The following is a 23,569-nucleotide window of genomic DNA, read 5'->3' on the forward strand; positions in this document are numbered from 1 at the left end:
ACGTCTTCGGGCTCCCTTTGTCCCAAGGGTGGGTACTAATAGGGCTTGTGTTAGAATATATAATATATAAAAATATAATTTTTGCGCATAATGATTGAAGTAGAAGATCTAGTTTTAGGAGGGGGGGGGGCAAATGACTCAAACCATGACTATGATGAACGTCATTGCTGATTAATGTTGCACCATACTCTCTTGTACCACAAGATGTCTCTAGTGCGTTCGCTCTAAGCTCTCCTTGGCTCCAGCTGACAGAGATAATAATAAATAATAAACATAAGATACCACATTCCACGCATATTTCCAAACCATCACACGTGAAATACAATGTGCGAGTTAATGTTTTGCAGAGAACACAACGTCAGCAATGTAATAGAAAATAGAAATCACAGAAGTACAATCATATTTGTTTACCATTACTTACTGCATGAAGTGGAAACCTTAAATTCATTTGTTGTGCTTTTTTGCATTGGCTCACACGCTCGTGTCCCTCTCACGATGCATTGCAGATCAACACCCCTGCAAACAAGAATACGATTTGTTTAACAAACATGTTGACTGCTCCTCATCCTCAGCAAGGCAAGACTTGTTCATGCAACTCTTGTGTAGAATTTCATTAGTGCAGATGAACCCAGCGTATGAATAATAATGCACAAGCTGGTGAGTGTGTATCTTAAATCGCCCTCCCTCCCTCCCTCCCGTTCTGCTTCCACCCCAGCACTCTTGACTCTTTCACAATGGCGCTTCGGCTATTTTAACCCCCCTCGCTTTGCTGGAACACTCATTTCGCTGCACCATGCCACAGTGAGTCACATCAATAAAAATGCTGCAGCCCAAAGCCGACCTTGCCCACGGCTTGCAGAGCTCCTGCATGTCATATTGTGTGGCTGTGGCTTGGTTTGTCACTTTCTCCCTCCGCTCTATCCCTCATCTGTCTGGCTACCTACCTGTGTCATTTTTGATACAGTGACGTAGACTGACGAGGGGGGAAAAAAAAATGGCTCATACACTGCGGTTCCTATGATGTCAGGCACAAGCAGTGAGAGGAGGAAGAGAATGAGAAGAGAGGCACTCACACGCAGCATTGAAGGTAATGGAGAGAAAGCATCCTGAGATAAGAGGAGTGTGATTGAAAAAGATAAGAGGATGAGCAAGACCAGTGTATGTGTATGTGTGAGAGACCATCATTGTTCCAGTGATGAATGAATGAAAATATGGAGCGCTCTTGGCATTCATTGTAGGAAACAAATGATCACAAAGAAACTGCGGTTTGTCATCAGTTAAAGGAGAGAAGAAAAGAAACATCATTAAGATTCATCATTGTGCATTTCTTTCAGGGGGGCACCAGGAGGTTCTGAGCCTCATGTGTATATTCACATGCATAATTTAGACATGTGTGCACGTAAGCTAGCGTAAGCAAATATACAGTAATGAACTAAATTTAGCGCCTATTTAGATCAAGCAAAGGCCTCATTTACATCAACATGGCCAAAGCAGATTACAGATGCGCGCAAGTGTGATGTTCGGGTGACCCCAACCACGCCCGCCTGCTCTTCCGTCTCCATCGTTTACATCATTCATGCGCAGAAAGTCACGATAGGCCAAGGCGGGCTGGCTCTCCTGGGTTGGATCACGCAGATGTTCCTCCAGTCTCAGCGGAGCTTTCCTGCATTGAAGATAAAGGGCACCCACTCCAAGAAGACTTTGGTTGGGAGGAGAGAAAAGCTTCTTTGCATTTTAGCGTTCAGCTATTCCAATCTGAATTCCAGGCTCGTCTTCTGTGAGTTGGACAAAATTGGATACGCATGTTAATGATATGGAATTGCACACGCCAATTAATGTGAAAGTGAAGGTTGGCATACTTAGGGTGACGCTACTTGTCATTTTCAAAGGGTGACAATGTCAGCATTGCAATTTTCACAAAGACCGCTTTGAATAATTTAGCCGGAAGATAATTGAGGAGGGGAGTGACATATCAAGAACAAATGTGACAACTCCCAGCTTAGGGTGTTCTGTGATTTCATGTAAAAAAAGTACAAATTAAAGTTTAAGTGCGGTAAATGGACTGAATAATACGGGGTGAGATGTATTTTACATTTGTGAACCTGAATGTACTTTGGTATTCCATTTGCGTTTAGAAAGCGATGAAAGCAATCTTTAGTTATTTGACTGATCGTCTGACTGAGATCTGTCTCATGAGAATTTACTAAAAAAGTTGGTGTGTGTGTGTGTGTATGTGTGTCATTTCTAAATCAATTTACTGCCGGTTCCTGAAATTTGTAATCGCTTTGCATGTGAAACAAAAAAGCCTTTAAAGTCAGTCAAGGCCTGTAAGTTTGTAGCTTTTGTTAAAACCCGACTTGGCAAACGTCACACAAAGAAAAAATGCAGCATGTTGTGCAAGACCTTGGATCACTACTAACTCTAGTACGATAGAAAGCTATTGCTGTCCCAATACATGTGTCCGTCACCATACACGCGCTCACAAAATACCACAAAATTGACTTGACAATGGCTTTTTTTTCCCCCCGGTAGGAAATATTTTCCAAATTGCCAACAAATTGGAGCCTGAATTGCATCCCGCACTAAATTGTGTTTGTTATGATATTTTTTGGGTGTAAAACTCATTTCAATCGCATTGGTCTTTTCAAGATTGCAGAATTGCTTCCTTTCTGCTCTCCTCATGAAGCAAGGTCCCCCCCCCCCCATTATCGGGCCTCAGACATTAGCACACCAGGCAAGTCATTTTTCCCTCTGAGAAACGTCTGCTTCATGTGACTTTGCCAGACTAATCAGTTGGCTCACTCGGGCTGGACTCAAAGGTCGGTCGGGACTGAGGCAAAACGAGTCCAGCGTGTGATTAAGCAGGACTTATAATTGTGTTAGACATTGCGGCCAAGCATGTCTTTTCTTTCCTAACATCAACTACTGTATTTATTTGCAAGTCCCATGCTCGTGTTTCATGTCCGGTTCACTTTGCTCATCTGCTGCGGGCGGGAGGTCACTTGCGATTTGTCAAAGTGAACGACACAAATAAATGAATGTCGCAGAGACGTAAATCCCTGGAACCTCCTTCTTCAATCTTCTATTTGTGTGTAAGCGCTTTAAGCCGGTGAACATTTTTGCTGGATGCTGCAGCCATTGTAGTATGTTTTGTTTTGTTTTCAGATTATTCCGGAGAACTATTGCGGGCCATAATCAAAAAGTGCAGACGCGTTTTTTAATCTTTTTCCATGTCATTCGGCGGCCACTCAATTGAGCATGCAAGACATCACAGGGTGAAAAAGAAAGGATAAAAACCTGCAATTGTGTTTTGGTACATGTTAGGTCTAATAACCAAATGAAATTTACGAGACTGGGCTCCGAATGACTTTATTGCTACTATAAATGTTAATTGCTTTGCACTTTATGTTGATAGAGCTCATTTGTTAATGTATGGGTACAGCCATTAACATAGCTTGTTGCTAGTTTACCTTATTTGGCGATGCAGATTTTTTTTTTATATATATTTTATATGTATTGTATTCAGTTTTATCTGTATGGGTCGTTCTAATCCATCTGATACAAATAATGTTGACCTCACGTGAAGTATGTCCTTCAATGTTCCGCACTTGAGGAGTTGTTGAGCGCTACCGTCTCTACACGAATGGCGTTTTCATTCCATATCTATGCACTGACATTCATACAAATAGTTTCTCTGCTCGAATCAAAGTCGAGTTAGTTCTGCATAACTTGATCATCACAATCTGCCGCATAGCTACGCTCTTATGGCCTTGCGCATTATATGAGCTGGATCTTTATATATTTATTTGATATATTATTTATTTATTTATTTATTTGAATAGGGACGATGCACATTGATGAACATCAGCGTAAAAACCCTAATGAAGATTTTGTACTTTAACTGGAATTTGTTTTGTTTGATGAAGTAAAGGTGGGTGGGTTGCGCTCGATGCTTTCTCATACACTGAGATGGATAGAGCTGGTCGCCACAATAGATTGTCCTCCTCCAACTCATTAGTCTTTATACACAACATAAAAGTCAAGAGGCAAAAGGCAGAGGGGAACATTAAAGCCCTCGGAGAGAGAGAGAGAGCCAGTGGAAAAAAAAAATGAGCGGAATTGCAATCATGATATATGTGTCATTGCGGGGTTCATATCTGCCACTGATTGCAAGCTAAAAGGATAAAAGGCTCGGGGTGTGTCCTCGCTTCACGCATTTAAGTACATTCCGTGTTGACAACGTCGTTTGTACCCGTTTGCGAGGCCGACTCGCGATGAGGACATAATGGATAAAAAGCATGGCCATTATGAAAATCAGACCTGGGCGATGAAATTCAATTCGAAACTCGTGCTTGTGCAAAGGAGGTAATAAAGCTTACGCAACACAATCTTGAAGATGGAAGATGCTCAACCAAAACACAAAACAGCACCATCCCCTTAGTCTAAACTGACTCTGAGCATATGGATGGATGAATTAAAGTTATCAGTCTATGCCCACTTGAAGTCACAAGCCAGATGGAAATCTTGTGTGTGCTCCACAGATAAGAATCAGGAGGAAGTGTTGATCAGTGGTGTGGCACTGATAGAGACACTGCAGTGCACCTTCTGTCAACACTCTTGCAGCTGATAAATGCAGCCGGCCGGGTCGGGCCGGGCCGGGCCTCCTCATGTGTGTGTGTGTGTGTGCGTGCGTTGGGAGAAAAGACTTTAGAGTGTGCTCTGATACGCTTGAGTGGCTGCTAGGGGTATATGGAAACGAGCAAAAGCTCATAACCTTTAGAAAGGCTCCCAGATCGCGCCTCCATGATTTCCCCCTCCGGTCCCAAGATCAGAAGAAAATTACACACGTGTTCCATAAAGCCGCAGCCTGCCAACGTCGGTTGGAGAAATGAAACGTTATCGCAAAATAAGCCAAATGGAATCAAGTATTTAGAGGGCAATTTGATTGCAAAAAAAAAAAAAAGAATTGCCTGAAATGTTACCTCAAAGGCTTCATTAAAATCTGCTCCGACTAAACACACCCTGTGTTTGTTTATCTGACTGAACAGACACTTAATAATGAAATAATAATCAACACTGCTGTAAAAAGGGAATCTGTAAAGTTGAAAAATTGAAGAAAATCTTTTACAGGAGCATTCTTTCATTATTTGTTACAATTGAAAATTTTCTTGAACTTTAATTGTGCCTGAGATGAATTTTTAAACACTATTTGTTTAGCCGAATTCTTTTTTTTTTTTTTTCTCAGATCTAAGCCTTCAGCAAGGCATGCCGAAAATAGGGTTTGAAGTTTTTGGCTTCCTCGACATATTTCAAAACCTGAAGTGATCTTCAAGCTCGTATGAGTTACCTGCATTTGATCAAATATTTAAGGCACTTCTCTCCCCGCCTCACTTTTCCATGAAGCCTCAGCTCAGGAAATCAAATATTGAAAGTCTATATTTTAATAAATAACCTTGACATGCCGCATATCCTTGCAATCAAGAAAAGAGATGCTTCTGCGCTCGTATGCAGTCACGCATGGACAAGCGCAGATTTACATCATAATGTCTTGGGCAAAACTACACATTTTCTCCACTAAGGGCAGAATAGAAGCCTTTTGAATTCTAATTTGTCCCTCTGCATACAACACCCGTAATTTTCTGTGCTTCCCGCCAGGATTTTTCTTCTCCAATTGACATGATAGCATATTAGGCATTGGCCGTACGCATCATCACATTTACTCAGCACATGTGACCAGACCACTGAGGACCAAATGAGCACATCTCAGCCAAGCAATTTGCTTTCATAAAATAAAAAAAAGAAACTCACTATATACATATTCCCAGAATGTTCGACTGTGATGTACAGTCATGATGAGTAATATTTCAAAATATGTCATTTGGTATGACACAATATTAGCTTATAATAGCCCCATTGGTTTTATTTATTTTTTTCCCATAAACATCTTTATTGGACAAGAAATCTCGTTCATTAACTTTAAAGCCCCCATTTGTTTTTGCACGACACAAATATTTGCATATTCTTACCATGCAACTGCTTTTGTGTTCCAAAGTGGAGGTCTTCACTGTGTCAAAATGGTTGCTCTTCCATCCTATCTGCTCCTCTTGTGCAGACTTTTGATAAGGAGCCGGCCAACGCTATGCTCCGATGACTCACCTTCCTGCTACACATGAAGAATGTCAATAGGATGCAAAGAAGGGCAGCGCGAGAAAAATCCCGTAAGGGGAAAACGCTTGTCACTGCAAGCAGGTGAGCTAAAGGACGCGTCGATGCAATTGCGACGCCTCGAATGTGAAACCATCGACAGCGTCGATCGATAAATCCCTGGCAAATTGAATAAAGCAAAATCAATCATTCAGCAGCCGGCGTCCATGTTAAAACAAACTACAAAAGTTTTGATTTGAACAACTTTGAGTGTGTTTTTGGTCTTCCATGACCCTTTAAAAGCCAGGCAGTGCTCACCTTTGATCATCATTATTATTTAAAAGCAGAATCAGCTAGTACGTTGAAGAAAGTCTTTTTTTTCTGCAGGGCTGTCAAAAAAGAAAAAAATCGGATCATCAATGTTTAATTACGCTCGCAGCAGACTGCTGCTACCTTTGCAAATGAAGGAAAACAAGCCATGCAAAAATTCCGTCAAAATGATTTTAAAAAATGTAAACAGCATGTAGTTTATTCATGGACATTCGCAAGGAGGTAAATCCCAGCAGCCAGATTAATACCCTCCAATACGCACACGCGCACTTTTTGATTTATCCGTTTTCACCGAGAGACCAAGGAGAGGTGAGCACCCGGCACCGAGTCATAAAATTTAAAGCTGACTCTTACCAGCTAGCTTTACTTTTATTAGAAGTGCTGAAGCAGCAAGATAATGATATGAAATATGCCACAATTCACACCCAGAGCATTATTTTAATCTGCTTCCTATGAAATGCTTTGCATAGATCAAGTATGCTTGCTTTCAGTATTCAAATAAAAGGTGTGTGGGCACTTTGCTATATTTGAAAAAGCCAGCTATGGATCTGCTTTTTTTTATTGTCACATGTATCGGAATTAGAACGGAGATATTTCTTACGCTTAACGACGGTTGGCAAAATCAATTTCCTACCAGATCGAAATAGAATACAACACGAGTAGAAAGGATAGCATTAATATCACATTTAAAAAGAGCATGCACATTAATTTTATTCCACCCCGCAGAAGCTATTTTCCAAATTATATAATACCGGAAAATAGCTTGGGGCGCAAGGCGTTTTTCTCAGCTTCACCGGCATGTACGGCAGAGATAAATGTACTGTACAAGAATGTAACGTCGCCGCCGCCGTTGCTGCTGCTTCTGCCAGTATCACCTTTGTGAAATTGTCTTAAAATGAAAATCCCCCACCCCTATGCAAAAGTACAATAATTAGCAAAGGTGAAAAAGTAACACTGTTGGAAAAGTAAACAATGCCTGGATGTTATATTATAAATACAAGTACAACACAAGAAGAATTCAGAAAAGCTCCAAATATTTGTCAGGATTGATTTTATGCTAACGTATTCATCGGGTTCCTGTTTTCCTTTGAAGCTGAAATCTAAGGAGAAAATCTAAATCTACACTGATGTATAGCTGGCTGGAGTACCGCCAAACACGGCTGAACTGCTGCAGAGTCTTCGGGGTTTTGCAAATATTTACCGTGAGTTGCATCATTGGCGAAGAGTTAGCCTATCAGCTTGTCTATCAAAAATGTCTTCTCATATGAGCCAAGCCAAAAATGGTTCTCTGTATAGTATAAAAAGGGTATTTTTTACAGCAATACTTAACTATATCTTTAATTTTGGATGTACATTTGACTAAAAAGCTAAGCGTGGAGAGTCTCTGTTGTAGTAGTCTCTAAAATTTTCCAACTATTTGTTTTATTCTAATTTAGCCACAGAAGCCAACGCAATCCGCTTCTTCCTGGACCATCCAAAAAATCCATTGCTGTTAATGCTGGGCATCAAAACATCAGGGCTGACACTTTTTCCCTTGCAGTGCATCAGTGGGGAAGCAGACTGTAATTGATTCCTGATTGTTGACTTTATTCGCATGCGGTGAGCCCAAAAGGAAATAAATAGTTCACTTGTGGTGGTGTTATGCTGCCGTGTATTCCCGCCCGCATTATACGGATCTGTTTACTATGGGGAAATCACAAAGTTGAACTGGAAGCAGCAGTCAAGCACGCCGGCAAACATCACCCTGAGGTGCACGCATCGTCAAATAAGCCAAATCATATCTGCGCCCTGATGCAAATTCATGCACTTTGCATGGCTCGCAGCGGATTCCCGTCTGCTCGCGTATTTATTTGAAGTGTTGTGAGACGCGGCGGCAAGGTTGGAGTGGAAGATTTCACTTCTTGCCTGATTGTCGCGGTAAGTGTCGTCAATAGTCGTCAACGGTCTGATGAAAAGCCGCCATTGATTTCAAAGCCGGCGTCTGCGCTTGTCACTATAATGTAGCAACGCGTTATACGATCAGGAGTCTGCCAGGCTCTTTTATTTTGTAAACCTCGATTTTACGTCGCTAGCCCGTCTGATTGCGCCGGCGCAGATTGATGCGGCTTCCACCGCAAATGGACCTGGCAAAGTAGAGCAGAACCAAGAAGCGCCTGTGAGATGTGGTGTGTGTGTCCGTGTCGCACCAATTGGATATATTAGTTGTGTCGAAACATAAAAAATGATCAGCGCCTTGAGACAAAACGAGATGTAGAGTTTATCCTATTACCTTTGACACGAGTGACAGTGAGTCACTAATAGGATTAGCCCGACAACCACGACTAGAACCGCTAGCGGACACGTCAACAGAGACATAACATGAAGTTATCCAAGAAGCACCGGCCTTCTATTATCTCCGATTGCCGAACGTTTGCACTCAGACCTCCGAGGGCGTAACCCACGGTGACAATCGGCGGCGGGCCTTGACTTCAGACGATGAATCCGAGCGTAAAGATAATTCGAAGAAGTCAAACGATGACAGCGGCGGGATGAGTGCGCTAAGGTGCCCTTTCCCTTTCTGAAAATTTCGTCCGTGGTATGCGCTCGATGCAGAAGCCGAGCGCCCTGGGGCGCTGTTGTGAATCAGGTTTTCTGTCGCAACGCATTCGTTACGACACAGACGTGCTCCAGGGAGTCGATAGCGGAACCTCTGTGCCCACTCTGTGTGTGCGTGCGTGCGTGCGTGTGCGTGTGTGAGTGTGGTCGGTCGGCTGGGTGAGTCTATAAATGCCTTACAACAAGAATCTAATAAAAAAAAATATGCTTTTTAATAATGTCAGGGAACTAGGTGATCATCCGTCATTAGTCACAATATTAGTTGACCTTTTGACCTCATCCCATTTCCATCTGTAACTTGTCCGTCCCAATTCATATGAACCTTAATGAATGACGAACTACGCCTAGTTATGCTTTCTTGTAATATTCTGCCCGAGCAAACGTGAGAGTCTGAAATTGTCCCTTCACGCTCGCCATGCCCTGACTTATTGTGACCCGCTCATGCGCTAAATTGCCTTTCAAGAAATGTTAAAGATGCGGTGAATGATGCAGAAAGAGATTTGGCAAGAGGAGTTAATATTCCAGCGGAGCCACCATGTTCAATCTGTGTCTCCTTCCTCCCATCGCACGAGCCTTCAAAGCACCTTATTGATCCGAGTGAGCAGATTGAGAGGATGGAAAAGTGCTCAAGCCCTCTTCAATCGCTCCCTCATCAAAGCTTCACTCGTCTATTCATTCTTTCCATGTATCAACCATCATCATTCCTTGCATGACTGACATTCATCCTTTCATTTGGCACTGGCTATTAAAAGAAAATGCTCTGTGTTAATATTTGTGTAACACAATAAGAAAAAAATGATCCGGCTTAAGAATAGGAAAAGGACATCGCATCCACTATTATACAATTATCGTAATGATCTTTTTCCTGCATCAAGACTTTTTTCTTTGACTTCCTTCTCGACTCAATTCTACCCAATTGGTGTTTTGAAGTTAATCACAGATTGCACTCTTGCACGAGGACTGGAGCATTACGAATTGATAGAGGTACTAGGAAAGGTTAGGCCTTCCTGAATTTTTCATGTTCTGGATCTTTACTGCTCCACCCTATGGACATGCAGCAAATACGGTCTAGCCGAGGTGGCTGAAAGGTTCACTCGTTATGAGATGTACATACAAATAGATGCAGTAAGGCGCTGGTGTCAAACTCAAGGCCCGGGGGCCAGATGCGGCCCGCCACGTCACGAATTGTGCGTCATTACTAAAGTTGCAATTTGTCTTCACTTGAAAAAAAGCATCATTTTAAAATCGTTTTTACTAGTCTGATTTGAAAACGAGTTGTCATTTATTAACAGTCATCATGGCCCTCCGAAGGAAACCATTTTCAATTTTGCAGTTGTTTGTCCAAATATCTTCACGCTCAACAAGGTCGTCGTCTGCGGCGAGCTGTCAGCTGAGCGTGATGAGCTCCAAGTGGAGCATGACAGGCCTGGCGGTGGCCTGACCTCCCGGGGAGGTCATCTCTCCGGGCTTGGGAGAGCGAGGTAAAGGTTAGTCGTGTTGGAACATGCAGCAGACAAAAAAAGATTCCAGGTTATGTCATTCAAATGCGAAACTGAAGTTGGGATTCGGATCGCTGCTGTGTTTTGGAAAACGAGCGGCATATTCCGACTAAGATTCGTAGCCGTATCAGAACAGTGAAGAGGGTTTTTTTTGCCGTAGACTGCGTGGCGTATTCTACCCCCGTTGCTGTCAAAATCCCGCTGCCGACTTCACTTGAACAGATCAATCGCTCGGCTGCCCGCCCGCATTCTTTGAACCCATTAGTCCCTGGTGCTGTGCTCCAAATAGCGTCGGTTGCCTTTCCAGTAAGCCAAGCTACGGCGTGAAAGCAAATGAATATGAAAGCCGAGCTTTCCTTGTTAAAATAGTCATAAGAAAAAGGTTACAGTCATCTCCGCGGGGAAATATCCGACTCCCACATCACAATATAATTGAGAGTCATTATTTCAGCTATGGTAGGAGAACTCAATTAGAAGTCATATCAAGTGGAAAATGATTGTTTAGAGGACGCCGGTGCGTTCACATTGAACAAGCAATGGTGACTAACGGCTCCGCCCCTCCTCAAAGTCCATTAAACGAAAAGTAGCAGAATGACAACTGACTTTGCCATTATTTGCACACATGTACACAGTGCGTAAATATTCCTTCCCCCATTAGAAGTCAACCTCCAGGTAAAGTACCACACGAGTGATTCACACTGCGATAATCATTGACATGTTAAACAAGGGGTGTCTGAAATACGGGCCGGGCCGCTCGTTAAACGCATGTTAGGCATCCTGTACATTCGTGTGACTTAAGATCAATTCATCAAACTATACAGATTATAAGATGATTTCTGATGTCAATTTTAGGCCTCAAAAAAAGGAAATCCGATAGTGTTCATGTTACCACGAGTTAAGGATTCATTTGCACATTGCTGACTCAGTACCAGCGGAACCTTGAGGATTCACTACCTTGCTGGAGAATACATTGGGCTGAGAATCTACTCCGTGCATACACTCACAAAAATAAAATCATTTCTCGGGTCATCTTTTCTCCAAATCATGTGTAAAAATGGAGCCGAGAGAGGCATCGAGGGGGAAAAAATGATTTTCTCAATAATGTGTTATTGTCGCCGGTGCCCGCCCGCCCGCTCGGGCAGCGTGACTCAGTCAGTCAGTCGCAGAGGTACGAGAGGTGATTGGGATGGTGAGGAAAGGAAAGCGCACTGCAGGGAAGGAATGCCATATATTGCAAACTAAAAAGAAATAAAATGAAACGCTCGGCAAAACATGGCGCTGCTTTGTGCCGTACAATGGTATTCCCTAAATGCGGCTCCAAAGCTCAGAGAAGTGAAATCAACAACCCACAGCGCCATTCTCAATGCTTGTCACACTTGAATTATCAGAGTCCGCTCTGGAGGGAATAGGCTTCCATAGTGCGTCATGTAGAATAAACTATACACAGCACACAAACACCATACAGAGCACACAACCAACCACCTTTGCTACCGCGAAGCCCAATCGAGGGAGATATATCAAAAAACATTCCCACAACTACATATATACTATATATATAAATGTAAATAATAAATAAATACAATTATATTGTATATATGAAAAAAAATAATCTGTAATCTGTATCTTTTTCCGATTCATCGCAATCTGTATCAGCACGAGCCTAAAAAAAAAAAAAAAATATAATAAAGTGATGTGTTGTGGAGAGCATAAAAGGATGATGCACGTTTGTTTTCATACGCTCGATGAATGGTGCTATCATCCTGAAGAAAATTGCAGAGGATGCGTGATCATCGCCTTGAAACCCGCTGACAACAATGAAAAATGTACCATTAGTCACATGAATACATTTATTCTTCTTTTTGGATTGTCTGCTGGTATATTTGTCATCGGATTCTGCTTCGTCCTTGATGATACCGCGGTTATCTGCCGCTTTACAAAGGTGATAGATATCTCGGCTTTTCTTTTCCGATATAAGTTGCATTTACGTGCTGTGCTGCGAGGAGTCATAGATTGTTGCCAACTATCATTTCTTTCGAGTGGGTTCCATTGTGTCGTTTCCAACCATGCAATGTCACTTGTTATCAAAATTGAAGCCTTATCAATTTGATAGAAGTGGATAGACCTCTAATTCAAGTTCAACAAACATAAACCCAAATCATTTGGCGCCAACCTTTGGTAGCAATTTCAAGGTTTCCAATTTGAATCCCTCACTGATCCACTGGTGGCAAAATGACTAATGATCAGATGATTGCTTCAGTCTCACGGCGGGAATTAGTAGTGATGGCTGTTATGACAGAGAGGTTCCTCAGGGCCTCGTACGGAAATGCACAAATCCCGCACCTGAGAATTGTATTTCGGCGTGCTCCTTGGTTTATGTGTATTGATCCGCACCTTTATTAGTCCGGAGGATCAATGTTAAGATTCTGGTGCGCTTGAACGCTTTTACTGGTACAATTAGGTCCACGCTAACGGCCGTGGTGCGCTCGTGTTGTGACAAGAACAGCTGCTACTGGCTCAACATGCACCAGAGCTGCAAGTAAAGCTCACGGGCATACTCATGCTCATATCGCAAATGTGGGTTGTTTTTTTTTTTTGGGGGGGGGTCTTCGACATCATTACGCTCGAGTTAAGCGCCCAGATCCATCTTTTTGAAATGTGTGATTTCTCGAAGACACTGACTGCATTGGCACTGTCATAAGATCACTGTGAGGATTTCTAGCGGCGCTTTCAGGCTGGCTGGCTGTGTCGTGGTGCCAGGAAGGTCACTAATTAGATGAAGACAATTTTACTGGAAAGATGACGCAATACACACACACAGCAGATACACGTCATGAGTGCAGTCACTCAAGTCTATGGAACAAATGTGTCTAAAAACACATCCAAAATTCATCATCTACCATTCATATTTAAGCACAATGAATAAAACATCTGACAGAATCCTGAATGCTCATTCGACATTAAAAATGAAGAAGACGCTTCCAACAGGTTTTAATGAGCCTGAAAGGTTGCAGGGGAAATGTGATTTGTGTCGTGTGGAACATTGGCAACTGTACGCAAGTGGAATTGGATTTCAAATATTGTTGTACATTAATAGAGGGAAGAACTTATTAGTGTAAAGACACTTTTTGAAAAGGGGGAAAAGTCAAACAAAGAAAATTGCGACTCGGGATTTTCTGTAATGACTGCCACGACTGGACAAACTGATTCGGGGGTTTCCGTGGCAACAGCAAAGACAAGCCCGCGTATCGTTGTAACGTCCTATTTAAAATAGACAAGCAGAGGGCCATTTTCCGACTCAAGCGCTCACATCTGGCAGATAACAATGAAATAATAAACACCGGATTATGAAAGTAGAAAATCTCCACCTTTAACAACCACGCAGCATGCAAGGTGTGATGAACTAACATGAGGATTATGGCGTAAGGAGGGAAGGATGGGGAGGGATGGGGAGGGGAGGGGTAACGCCACCAAAGGACATTCAAATGGCACTTAATGCTTTTTAAGCCGCACCCGCTGACACACTTTTAATGCCACCGAATATTCAGAGTAATTGCACGTGCCGCCGAAAGCTTTTAAATCCCGTGGCTGCCTTTTTAGTCCATTGTTCTTGTAGCTAGCGAAAAGAAAACAGCAATGCAACTAATAGCTAAGCGACCCCCATTCGACAGGAAAGCATGCCATGTTGTTTGACGTCTGTTGTCGTCCAACGAGTTAAATCGTGTAAAAACATTTGACATGCAAAGACAGGTCGGCGCGGAAAGGCTCAACGAGATAGCGGTGCGGATCAACCGTTAGTTTAAACCAAGAAGGGCCAGTGAAGGGTTAATCCGCTCCACTAATCCTTTAGCGATAAAGATCTTAACGTGGACGCTGCCCTGTTATGGATATTTAGAAATATGGGTTATGTCAGCAGTGCCTTTTGTCTTATATAACTCTCTGCAGGGAGTTTGGCACAATGAAAAGAGGGTTGGCGGGTCAGAAAGATGAAAGAAAGGAAAAGTGGGAGAAAGCTGATTACAGGTCAAACTTTCATTTAGTATAACGTTTTGATCAGCAACTGGCACAGCTCACCCTAATTGGATGGTAACGTCCAACCTGCTCTCATGATGATACATTGGTCTTTAATCTCTCTGTCAGGTTGCGAAAGTGGGCCACGCAGACAGCATCATCCTTCCGGCCCTTGCAGGCATTCAAAAAAAACACTTTCCTTTGAAAAATGACGAGCAGCTTTGCAAGATGAACGTCTTATTAGCTCACAGAAAGAGATTCCATCCGTTCGTCCGTCCGTCCGTCCGTCCGTCCGTCCATCCATCCATCCATCCATCCATCCATCCATCCATCCATCCATCCATCCATCCATCACCGACCTCTTGTTCTGTCAACCTCCTCATTAAAACTTCACACCGGGCAAAACGTTTGCTAGCGTTCAACTTAAACAACTAGCTCTCGCGGTGGACCTGTCGCTTTAATGACTCATCATATTTAGTCCTTGAATACCCAAACGGGCTGCAGGAATAGCGTCGTGAACACGAAAACGTTTTTACCCAGAGTCAAAATAGCCGGCCTGTGTCTGTGTGTGTGTGTGTGTGCGCCAGTGTGTGTTGGGGAGTCAAATCCACCAATCTGTCACTTTACAAGGAGTTGAAACCCTTGGAGCATGAATAATTGAATTGCATAGCATCAGGAAGCCTGCTCTCACAAGAATTTAGTCGGATTTTGCTGGAAAGGGACTTTTTTTTTGTTCTTCCATGAATCTCTGAGCATGCCACAAACCTGCACTCTTGCAATGACATACATAAGAGCATCAAATATCAACACTTAATGGAACAACACATCAACCCAAACTGTTTCACTCTATTCCGAGGGCAAAGTAATGAATAAATAAAAGCTGGAAGTGTATAAATAACCGAGGCAATGAAACATTTTGACATTGTCATAAAAGTCTAACAGTAAGTTAAACACCAAACAATAAATTGTGAGCTTACCTTACGGCGCGTAGAAAAGGCAAGTGCGGGAGAGAACGGCTGAAGGCCAATCGTCATGCATCATAACTGCCACATTGAAAAAAAACAAGCAAGTTAAGCACCATATGGATAATATTTAACAATAAATACTCACCCACAATATGGCACCCAATGTGAAGCGGCTCATATAATCTCGCAATTACAAATCTTATTAATTAATAATCGGCAGAAAAACTCCAAACATTGATTTTAATTACAAATTTATTGCAAATATAGAAATAGATCTTTTGTACAGAAATTGCAAAGGGAACATGTCAATACCAGCAACGAATAATACGTCAAAGCAAAAAGCACATTTTATTTTCCAAGTACCACCATTTAAACTTTTTTTTTGTTTTTTTTTGTGAGCCTCATAAATAACACATTTAAGTAAAAATAACGTTTAATGAAATGATGCATTGACAGCCCCCTCTAGCTTCATAAATTTAGAAAAGATGAACAAAAGAGGCTTTTGCAAAATCTGTCAGGGCCACTTGACGGCTCACACACCCAACAATTCCATAGTTTGATTTCCTTTACGAGTCCAGAATTGTTTTTTCAATTTATATTCTATGTAGGATTATGAGTTCAGGATAAAGAATCCATCCCCGGCAATCTGGGATCATAAAAAAGCAGAATTAATCCGCAGAGTTGCTTACTGTCATCTGCTCTCAGTCCAGCGGGGACCTTTTAATAAGTTGCACTACTCTGGAGGTTAAAGAAATGTCATTTCTGACTCGCAGAATTGGGCCCAGAGCACTAATAAACGTCTGGCTCATGTGATTACGGTGCAATCCCATCCAATTAAAACACGACTCCATAAATTGGATGCCAGATGCTAAATGGCCACATTGACAAGTGGAGTAGCCGTGCGTGCGTGGCGGAGCCGCATCTCAAACAAGGCGAGGGAGGGAGGGAGGGAGGGAGGGAGGGAGGGAGGGAGGGAGGGAGGGAGGGAGGAAAGGCCAATTGGATTGCATCAAACTAGCAATGGCACCAATTCAATAACCAATACATCAAGGCGATGGAATTTGTCCTAAAATGTTACGTGATTAACATTGCAAAAAAGCCAGACTGTTGCCGTTGTTTCGTTGATATATTGCGCGTTAATAAATATTCATTTTATGGTTTGCAACAAAGATGACTGCTGTATTGTGCAAAGGCGAGATCGTAGACAGAAAAGCAATGGCGCACTAATGAGACCACATTGGTGGAAGAGCAAATCACTCAGTATTTAATCCAATTTGTCTCTTATCTCATACTGTCGTCTCGCTTATTTATACTTTTCTGTAAAACACATTTGAGTTTGTGACTTCCCTTTTTCCTCTATGCTTGTATTGTGTCTTACCTCGGGGATTTTGGAAAAAAAGTCACTATAAACTATACGATTATTTTTTCTCTCTAGAGCAATATTTTTTCCCCCTTTTTGTCTCTTTTTGCCTAGCAGGCATCACGTAGCCCCACATGGGTAGCCTGTGGGCCTATTCTAAAAATAGCACCAGTGAGAATGTCTATTTTTGTATGCTGCTATTCTCAAGAAAATAAGTTTGGGGGGGGGGGGGGGGGGGGCAACATACCAGTGAGCAGCATCTACAGCAGTTGATAACAATAATAATAATAATATATTTAATATTATGGGTGATTTCCATCAAGTGGCCATTGAACATATTCGGGAACTTTGATACAGAAAATTCTTCAATGAGCAAATTAGAACCAGATGAGGATTATCAAAGCAATCCATGTTAAATAAAGAGTTACAACTTTTCAATGTGAAGGGATAGTTTCTCAACATGTTCAGACGTTTTTGCGTAAAAAGTAGCAATGTAAATATCAAGTTACACAGAATTTTAAAAAAGCTAAAAAAAAATGCTTATACGTAGAGCCCCTATAATTTTTGTTTCATTGTATGTCCACTCATTGTACACAACAATATACATTTTTTTTGTCACCAAAATGACAGAGAATCATGCAAATATACAACTTTCTTTTACGTAGCATACTATTATAATCTTCCTCTGCTTTTAATTTGTTATAACGTATATCACCGCATGTAATAAAGTCTCAGCACCCTCACATAAGATAAAAAGAAATTGCAGATCAGAAATACATTTTAAAAAAATAAACAATAAAAAATAAACACACAGACAGTGTACCAAGAGCTCAGGCTGAGTATAAAACATCCATAGAAGCATTTTTACATAGATTTTTTTTTTATGTGTGTACAAAATAACATAATTCACAGATTCTTGAAGTCATTTTGTTCTTTGGAAACCAAAGCCAAAATACAAATACTGTACATGGATGTTTTCACCAAATAGAATCTATTTTTGAATCGTGACAAACATTTGGCGTGGGCACTCCTGTAAAGATTTGGAAATTCAATTTGGAATTTTGGTGCACATTTGAGGCCATGACCATGGCACACATTTTTTTAAATGATGGCACATTGAGTAGCCTGTTCAACTCTACCTTATATACTATATATATATATTTTTTTTTCTTTTCTCCAGCATAAAGTGCTTGGCAAATTGAGAGGACGTGTGGGAAGTGTTTTCACTGTAAAATGTGAAGAGTGACCAAGAAATCAGTAAAGCCATTTGTCGGGACTTGGAAGCACAACTTCAGAGCAACGTAGCAAAAAAAAAAAAAAAAAAAAAAGACTTGCATTTGACTGAAATGCAGTGAACTATCCAGCCCTAAGAGATAGTTTCATAAAAAGGGAAAGGAAGATGAAATCATTTGCTGTCAGGCCTAATTAATTTCTGCTTTAGCGTTAAAAGCAAAGTAAAACCCTTTTTTAAGGCTTTCCAGATGGGCTGCTTTTGATTTATTTAAAGCGGGCATTCGCTAGCCAGACCAAGCTTACTTGCTTCTCTTCAAAATCTAACGAGGTCAGTTGGGGTGAATGTTGAAATTTCCACATTATTGTATATTCGCCATGTGTGTGCCTTCATTGTGCCAAAGACCTTTCTCATTAGAATTGTCTTTCAATAAAATGTTTCTCTTTATTTTGTGTGACTCATTCTGACTCACTGTTGAGGAGCCAGAATGGCATAGGAAGGCTAAGAATAATAATAAATAATACAAGCAATAAAAAAATCCAGTTCACAAAAATCATTTTTTGTTTGTAATAATCTTGCCTGGAATGTTTTTGGTGATTCAATATGATGCAAAATGATTTCATTACTTATAAGCAATCGTTTTAGACTTATAATTAAGAAAGTGATTGTGCATGAACGGCTAAGTCATTCCCTTGTCTTCAAATACAACGCATCAAAAACTAATTAGCCAAAGAAACGAATCAATTTGGGTTTTATGATTTATGCCAGGAGTTAGTTCACTGATGGAAAAACAATCTCGCTGACAGTGTCAGAAGCGCTCACTGGTAAGTATGGCAAAATCATTCAAAATGAAAAGTCAAATCTTTAAATGTGGAATTGATTGAGCAGAGGGACACATCTGTTTGATTAAAACACAAAAGTCCTTCATGTAAATGCAAAACATTGACTTTGAATCACAGTAACTTGGCAACTTTTTCACATTGTAGAAGATCCCCAAGTGGATAACTTCCATCATGTGCAATAAGGAGGTGTGGCTAATTCAGCGACAGATGAAAAAAAAAAGAAGCATGTTGTCAGGAGAATTTTGGAGACGTTTGATAGAATATTAGGACCCATCCAAAGACTTGAATTCCACTCAAAAACTTTCAGAAAGAGATTCTAATGTATTAAAAATAACAACCGATTGATTTTTGTTTTGTTTTACCAAATAAAGCACATTAGGCAAAAACAAGTCAAATGTTTCAGCTAACACACAAATTATGACGAGTCCTTCCATACCCTTGATAATCACAACAAAAAACAAATGGTGGAAGCGATGAAATTGAAAATTCATTCAAAGCAAAATCTGCTAACTGGGAACGGCCCTCCTATTAATACTGCATTCCAAAATCCTACTATTCATTTTGACAACAGATTAAAGAAATATGCCAGAAAATTAGCTCATAACCAAATTGAGAGACCGTACACCAAAAAGGATAAAAAAAATAATAATTTGCTTTCCACTTATGCTCACAGTTAAAGCTATCCCAAGCATCGTCCGTCCGTCCGTCCCTTACAACTCCTACATACAATCAACATGATAAATTTGTCTAGAAAGACCTGAATTTAGAAATGCCTCTGGAACATATTTGTTTTAAGTATAGCCCTAAATACAAACGCGAGCCAAGGATCACTTCAGTTTTCACATTTGAGGGTAGAAAAAGGAAAATAATAATAATGTTTCACAGCGGTTTAGGTAGGCAGATTGGAGACCCCAATCAGATTGTTGCGATGGAATGAAGAAAAAAGTACAAAAAAGAAATCGTGGACGTCGTAGCGAGAGGCACAGGGCTACTTTAGATATTATATGGAGTCCAGATGTCCATAATGTCTGGAAAATACTGCTGTTGTTTTATCATATGGAAGGAATTCTACATTTGTTAAACAGGATATTCACAAGGATTCATTGAAATCAATCTGGCCATGAAATCTGACAAGGCATGCCGACACCCGCTTACACTGACCACTGTGCACGCACGACACACACGCACGCACGCACGCACTGAAGCCATAAGGTGCAAGCCAACACGCCCGCCCGCCCGTCATAGCAAAAAATGAAAAAGAACCACAATGTTGGCAGTAAATTGAAATGAGGACCTATCACTTTTCTTATTGGTTCAATTTGAATATGAAAGGCTTTGGAATGTGTTTTGTAAAGTTTGATGGAATTGAATTGAATTGAATTGGACTTCCTTCAAATTCATTGTCATTGATAGGAGCATGAAATTTCGTTCGTCAGACCACATGTGGTGAACCACCACGTTTCCGACAATGATCTGTTGATGTTTTGATGAATGTTCCTCTTTGCGTTGGCATTCATTTGACTTTTTCCTGCGCGGAGGCCGCCGTTCTAATGTCAATACATCTGCCCCGTGGTGACGAAAGGGCGCCGCCATTTGCTTCACATGTGCTCGACTCCAAACGAGCCATCAAAATATCACATTAAGCTCTGATGGGTTCTAAAAACATGGCACTGTGTAAGTACTGTCTAAAAGATCACCAAATGTGACCCACCGCATGAGTATTAGCAGACTGCACAGTCGGCTTTTGTTTCCTGTGACCAGAAACAAAACCTGCACTTGTAAGAAGAATCCAGAAATGGTGCTACAATGAAAGTGTAAAATAAAAGACTGGAGTGAGTTATTATCTCTGGGATCCCAGGCACAGTCTGTGCTGGGCGCACAATACTCTATACACTTGAGCATGCCAAGAAAAATAAAAGGCAAACTGTGTCCAACACGTTCCTTCCCTTTAAGAAGTTTCTCCAGCTCAGAAGCAGACGTAAAGAAGCTTTTTTTTTTTTTCCCCCGCCCCCACTCACAATGCTTCTTAGCGCTCCCCAAGTCAAAGCTTCTGCTGCGCCGACACCCCCTTCCAGTAATCCAGGATGTCATGGAGGTCCTCGCCTTTGGCGAATTGCACCTTTTTCCGAAGGGCGTTACCGGCCGTCACGTAGCAGGCCTCGTCACGCTGGCCTTTACGGTAAGGACGAAAGCGCTCCCAGATCCTCAGTGTGTTCTCTGAGGAGTACTCGGGACTGGAAGAGTAGCCAGAGTAACTGGAATGGTGGCGAGCTGGCGAAAGCTGGGAGTAGGAGGCGGCATCCTTACGGGAGCGGGACAGCGGCTTTAGGAAGGAAACCCTCTGGGCTGGGGAACCCTGATGGGAGCCATCGTAGTACAGAGCTGGGACGGAGTGGCGGTGCTCTGAGCAATGGTAGTCTTGCTGCACCTCCAACTGCTGCTGCTGCTGTTGCTGTTGATGGTAATGGTGCGGATTTTGGTTTTCTTGATGTTGGCCACCAACACCACCACTGTCGCAACCACCGCCACCCCCTCCGGTGCAGCTCATACTCCCCACTAACGGCAGTCTTTCCAGGGGTTCCCCACAGCCCACAGGACTGGCACGCTCTTGGTACTGTTGTTGTTGTTGATTGCAGCCATCCGGACTCCTCGGCTCGGGAACATCCAGGCTGTAGACGCGAGCCCCTCCGCGGTCCCGATCGAGTCCTCCGCGGTCCCGATCGAGTCCTCCGCGGTCCCGATCGCGTCCCACAGATCCGCAAGAGGCGGTGCTGCTCTGTTTCTTGACGGCGTTTACAATCACCACAGCTGCATCCGCGCTCATTTGCCGCTGAATGGGGCGGACGGCATTGGCCGGCGGAGGCGGCCTGTAGGGGGGGCTAACAACGAACCCACCGCCGCTGATCCCCGGGCGCTCGGAAAGTGGGGTATTCAAAGCAGGGAGCGGGGGCGGAGGTGGAATTTTGTTCACTTGGCATGATTCAGTCATCCCTTGAGAAAGAGTTATTAAACCACGAGTAAGAGCGGCCGTGCTGTTTGGGGGAGGGGAGGTCGGGTTGGAGGACGGCATGGAATTGGGAGAGGAGCCCGAAGCCGCGACGGCCGCCGCATCCAGTTTGAGCGCATCGATGCAGTTGTTTATAATCTGATTGACTTTGTCCACCTCCATGGCGATTGTCGAGATCTCCGACGCCGAGCCGTGGCCGTCGTCCGAGTCATCCCCGACTTCGGTGCCATCGTCGTCCCTTAGCTCTTCCCCTCTCATAGCTCCGTGGCCGCTATCTCCGCCGTGCCTCTCCATTCCGGCCCCTCCGCTTCTGATGTCCATGTAGTTTCCTTTACCCGTCATGGCCTCCGAGAAGGCAGTAGCCATTTTTTCGACTTGCGGAATAGAGGACAGTCTGGAGGAACTGGTGTTAGCCGAGTGAAGCATTCCAGAGCTCGAGGACGTGGACATGGGAAGCTTGCCCCCGTGGTGGTGGTGGTGGTGATATTGGTGTTGCTCTCTGGAGTGTTCCTGAAGCTTGTGGACCGCCGCTGGATCGTTGGCAACTGCCGCCGCCACCTCGGGTCCGTAACGCATTTCCAGTATCGTCTTCTTGACGCAGATGGACTTCTTTTTCTCGTCGTGCATGCGTTTCTTTCGTAAACAGTAATAGACAAAGCCCAAAACTATGAGCATGCCGAATAGACAACCCACAATGGTCATGATGTAGTGTGTGGTGGTTGACGGTGTGGGGAGAATGTGGTTTGGATTTTGAGAACGGGTGGAAAATTGGAGGCACGTGTGGTTATATCGCTGGGAGTTCCGGATGGAGGCCACGCAGAAGGTGTAATTGGTGTGCGCTTTGAGCTTGTTGAGGGTGATCATCTCCTTCTTGTTCTTCAGAGTCATAACATCAGAGACATAAGTGTGGTTGTATTGGGTCAGGATGTACATTTTGCTGAACGGCCTCGGAATCTGGACGATGAGTGAGGCTGAGGACAAGGACACCTGATGGAGCTTGATGCTGGGAATGAAATTGTTTTCTGTGGACGTGGAAGCGTTGGGTTGGTGGTAAGGTCCAAACATCTCCGGACCCATTCCAGACGGACCATCGGGGTCTGGCGGAAGGGACGTCATCACTCCGCCTATGCAGTGAGAGGATAAAATGTTTTTGGCGTTTCGACCGGCGTGACCGGCGGCGATGGGGCTCAGTAGGGGAAATCCGAACATCTCCCTGGGCGTCTCGCACTGGAGTCGATCGTAGGTGTGGGTGACGTTGTTGAACGATTCCAGCCAGGTGAGGAAACTATAAAGATCGCAGCCGCAATGGAACGGATTGGCGGCCAGTTCGCACACCATGAGGCGGTTGAGAACGGTGAACGTCGACGGATCGATACGGGCCAGTTTGTTAGACGACAGATCGATGCTGCTGAGGCTGGGGCACTCCCACAACGCATTGCTGGCGATCACCTCGATCAGGTTGTGTTGGAGGAAAAGACATTGCATGCGGCCCAGGCCTCTCATCATACCCTCTGTCAGGTTGGTCAGCTTGTTGTAGCCCAGTTGAAGAACCTGAGGAGCACCAAATCAGATATAAGCACCAAAATAT

The 23,569-nt window shown here is 42.9% G+C and overlaps 1 protein-coding gene across 1 annotated transcript in view; it reads right to left on the reverse strand.

Annotated features, from left to right (window-relative positions):
* Positions 1–15,775: 15,775 nt before the first annotated feature.
* The window catches only part of LOC125983120 (protein phosphatase 1 regulatory subunit 29), a 32,989-nt gene continuing 25,195 nt past the window's right edge, over positions 15,776–23,569 (reverse strand). The window contains exon 4 of the mRNA XM_049744061.1: positions 15,776–23,532. Coding sequence (XP_049600018.1) covers positions 21,016–23,532 — 2,517 coding nt within the window. The 3' untranslated portion in view covers positions 15,776–21,015. The remainder of the gene's footprint in view (positions 23,533–23,569) is intronic.

This window comes from Syngnathus scovelli, chromosome 16 (genome assembly GCF_024217435.2).
Source record: "Syngnathus scovelli strain Florida chromosome 16, RoL_Ssco_1.2, whole genome shotgun sequence".
NCBI lineage: Eukaryota > Metazoa > Chordata > Actinopteri > Syngnathiformes > Syngnathidae > Syngnathus > Syngnathus scovelli.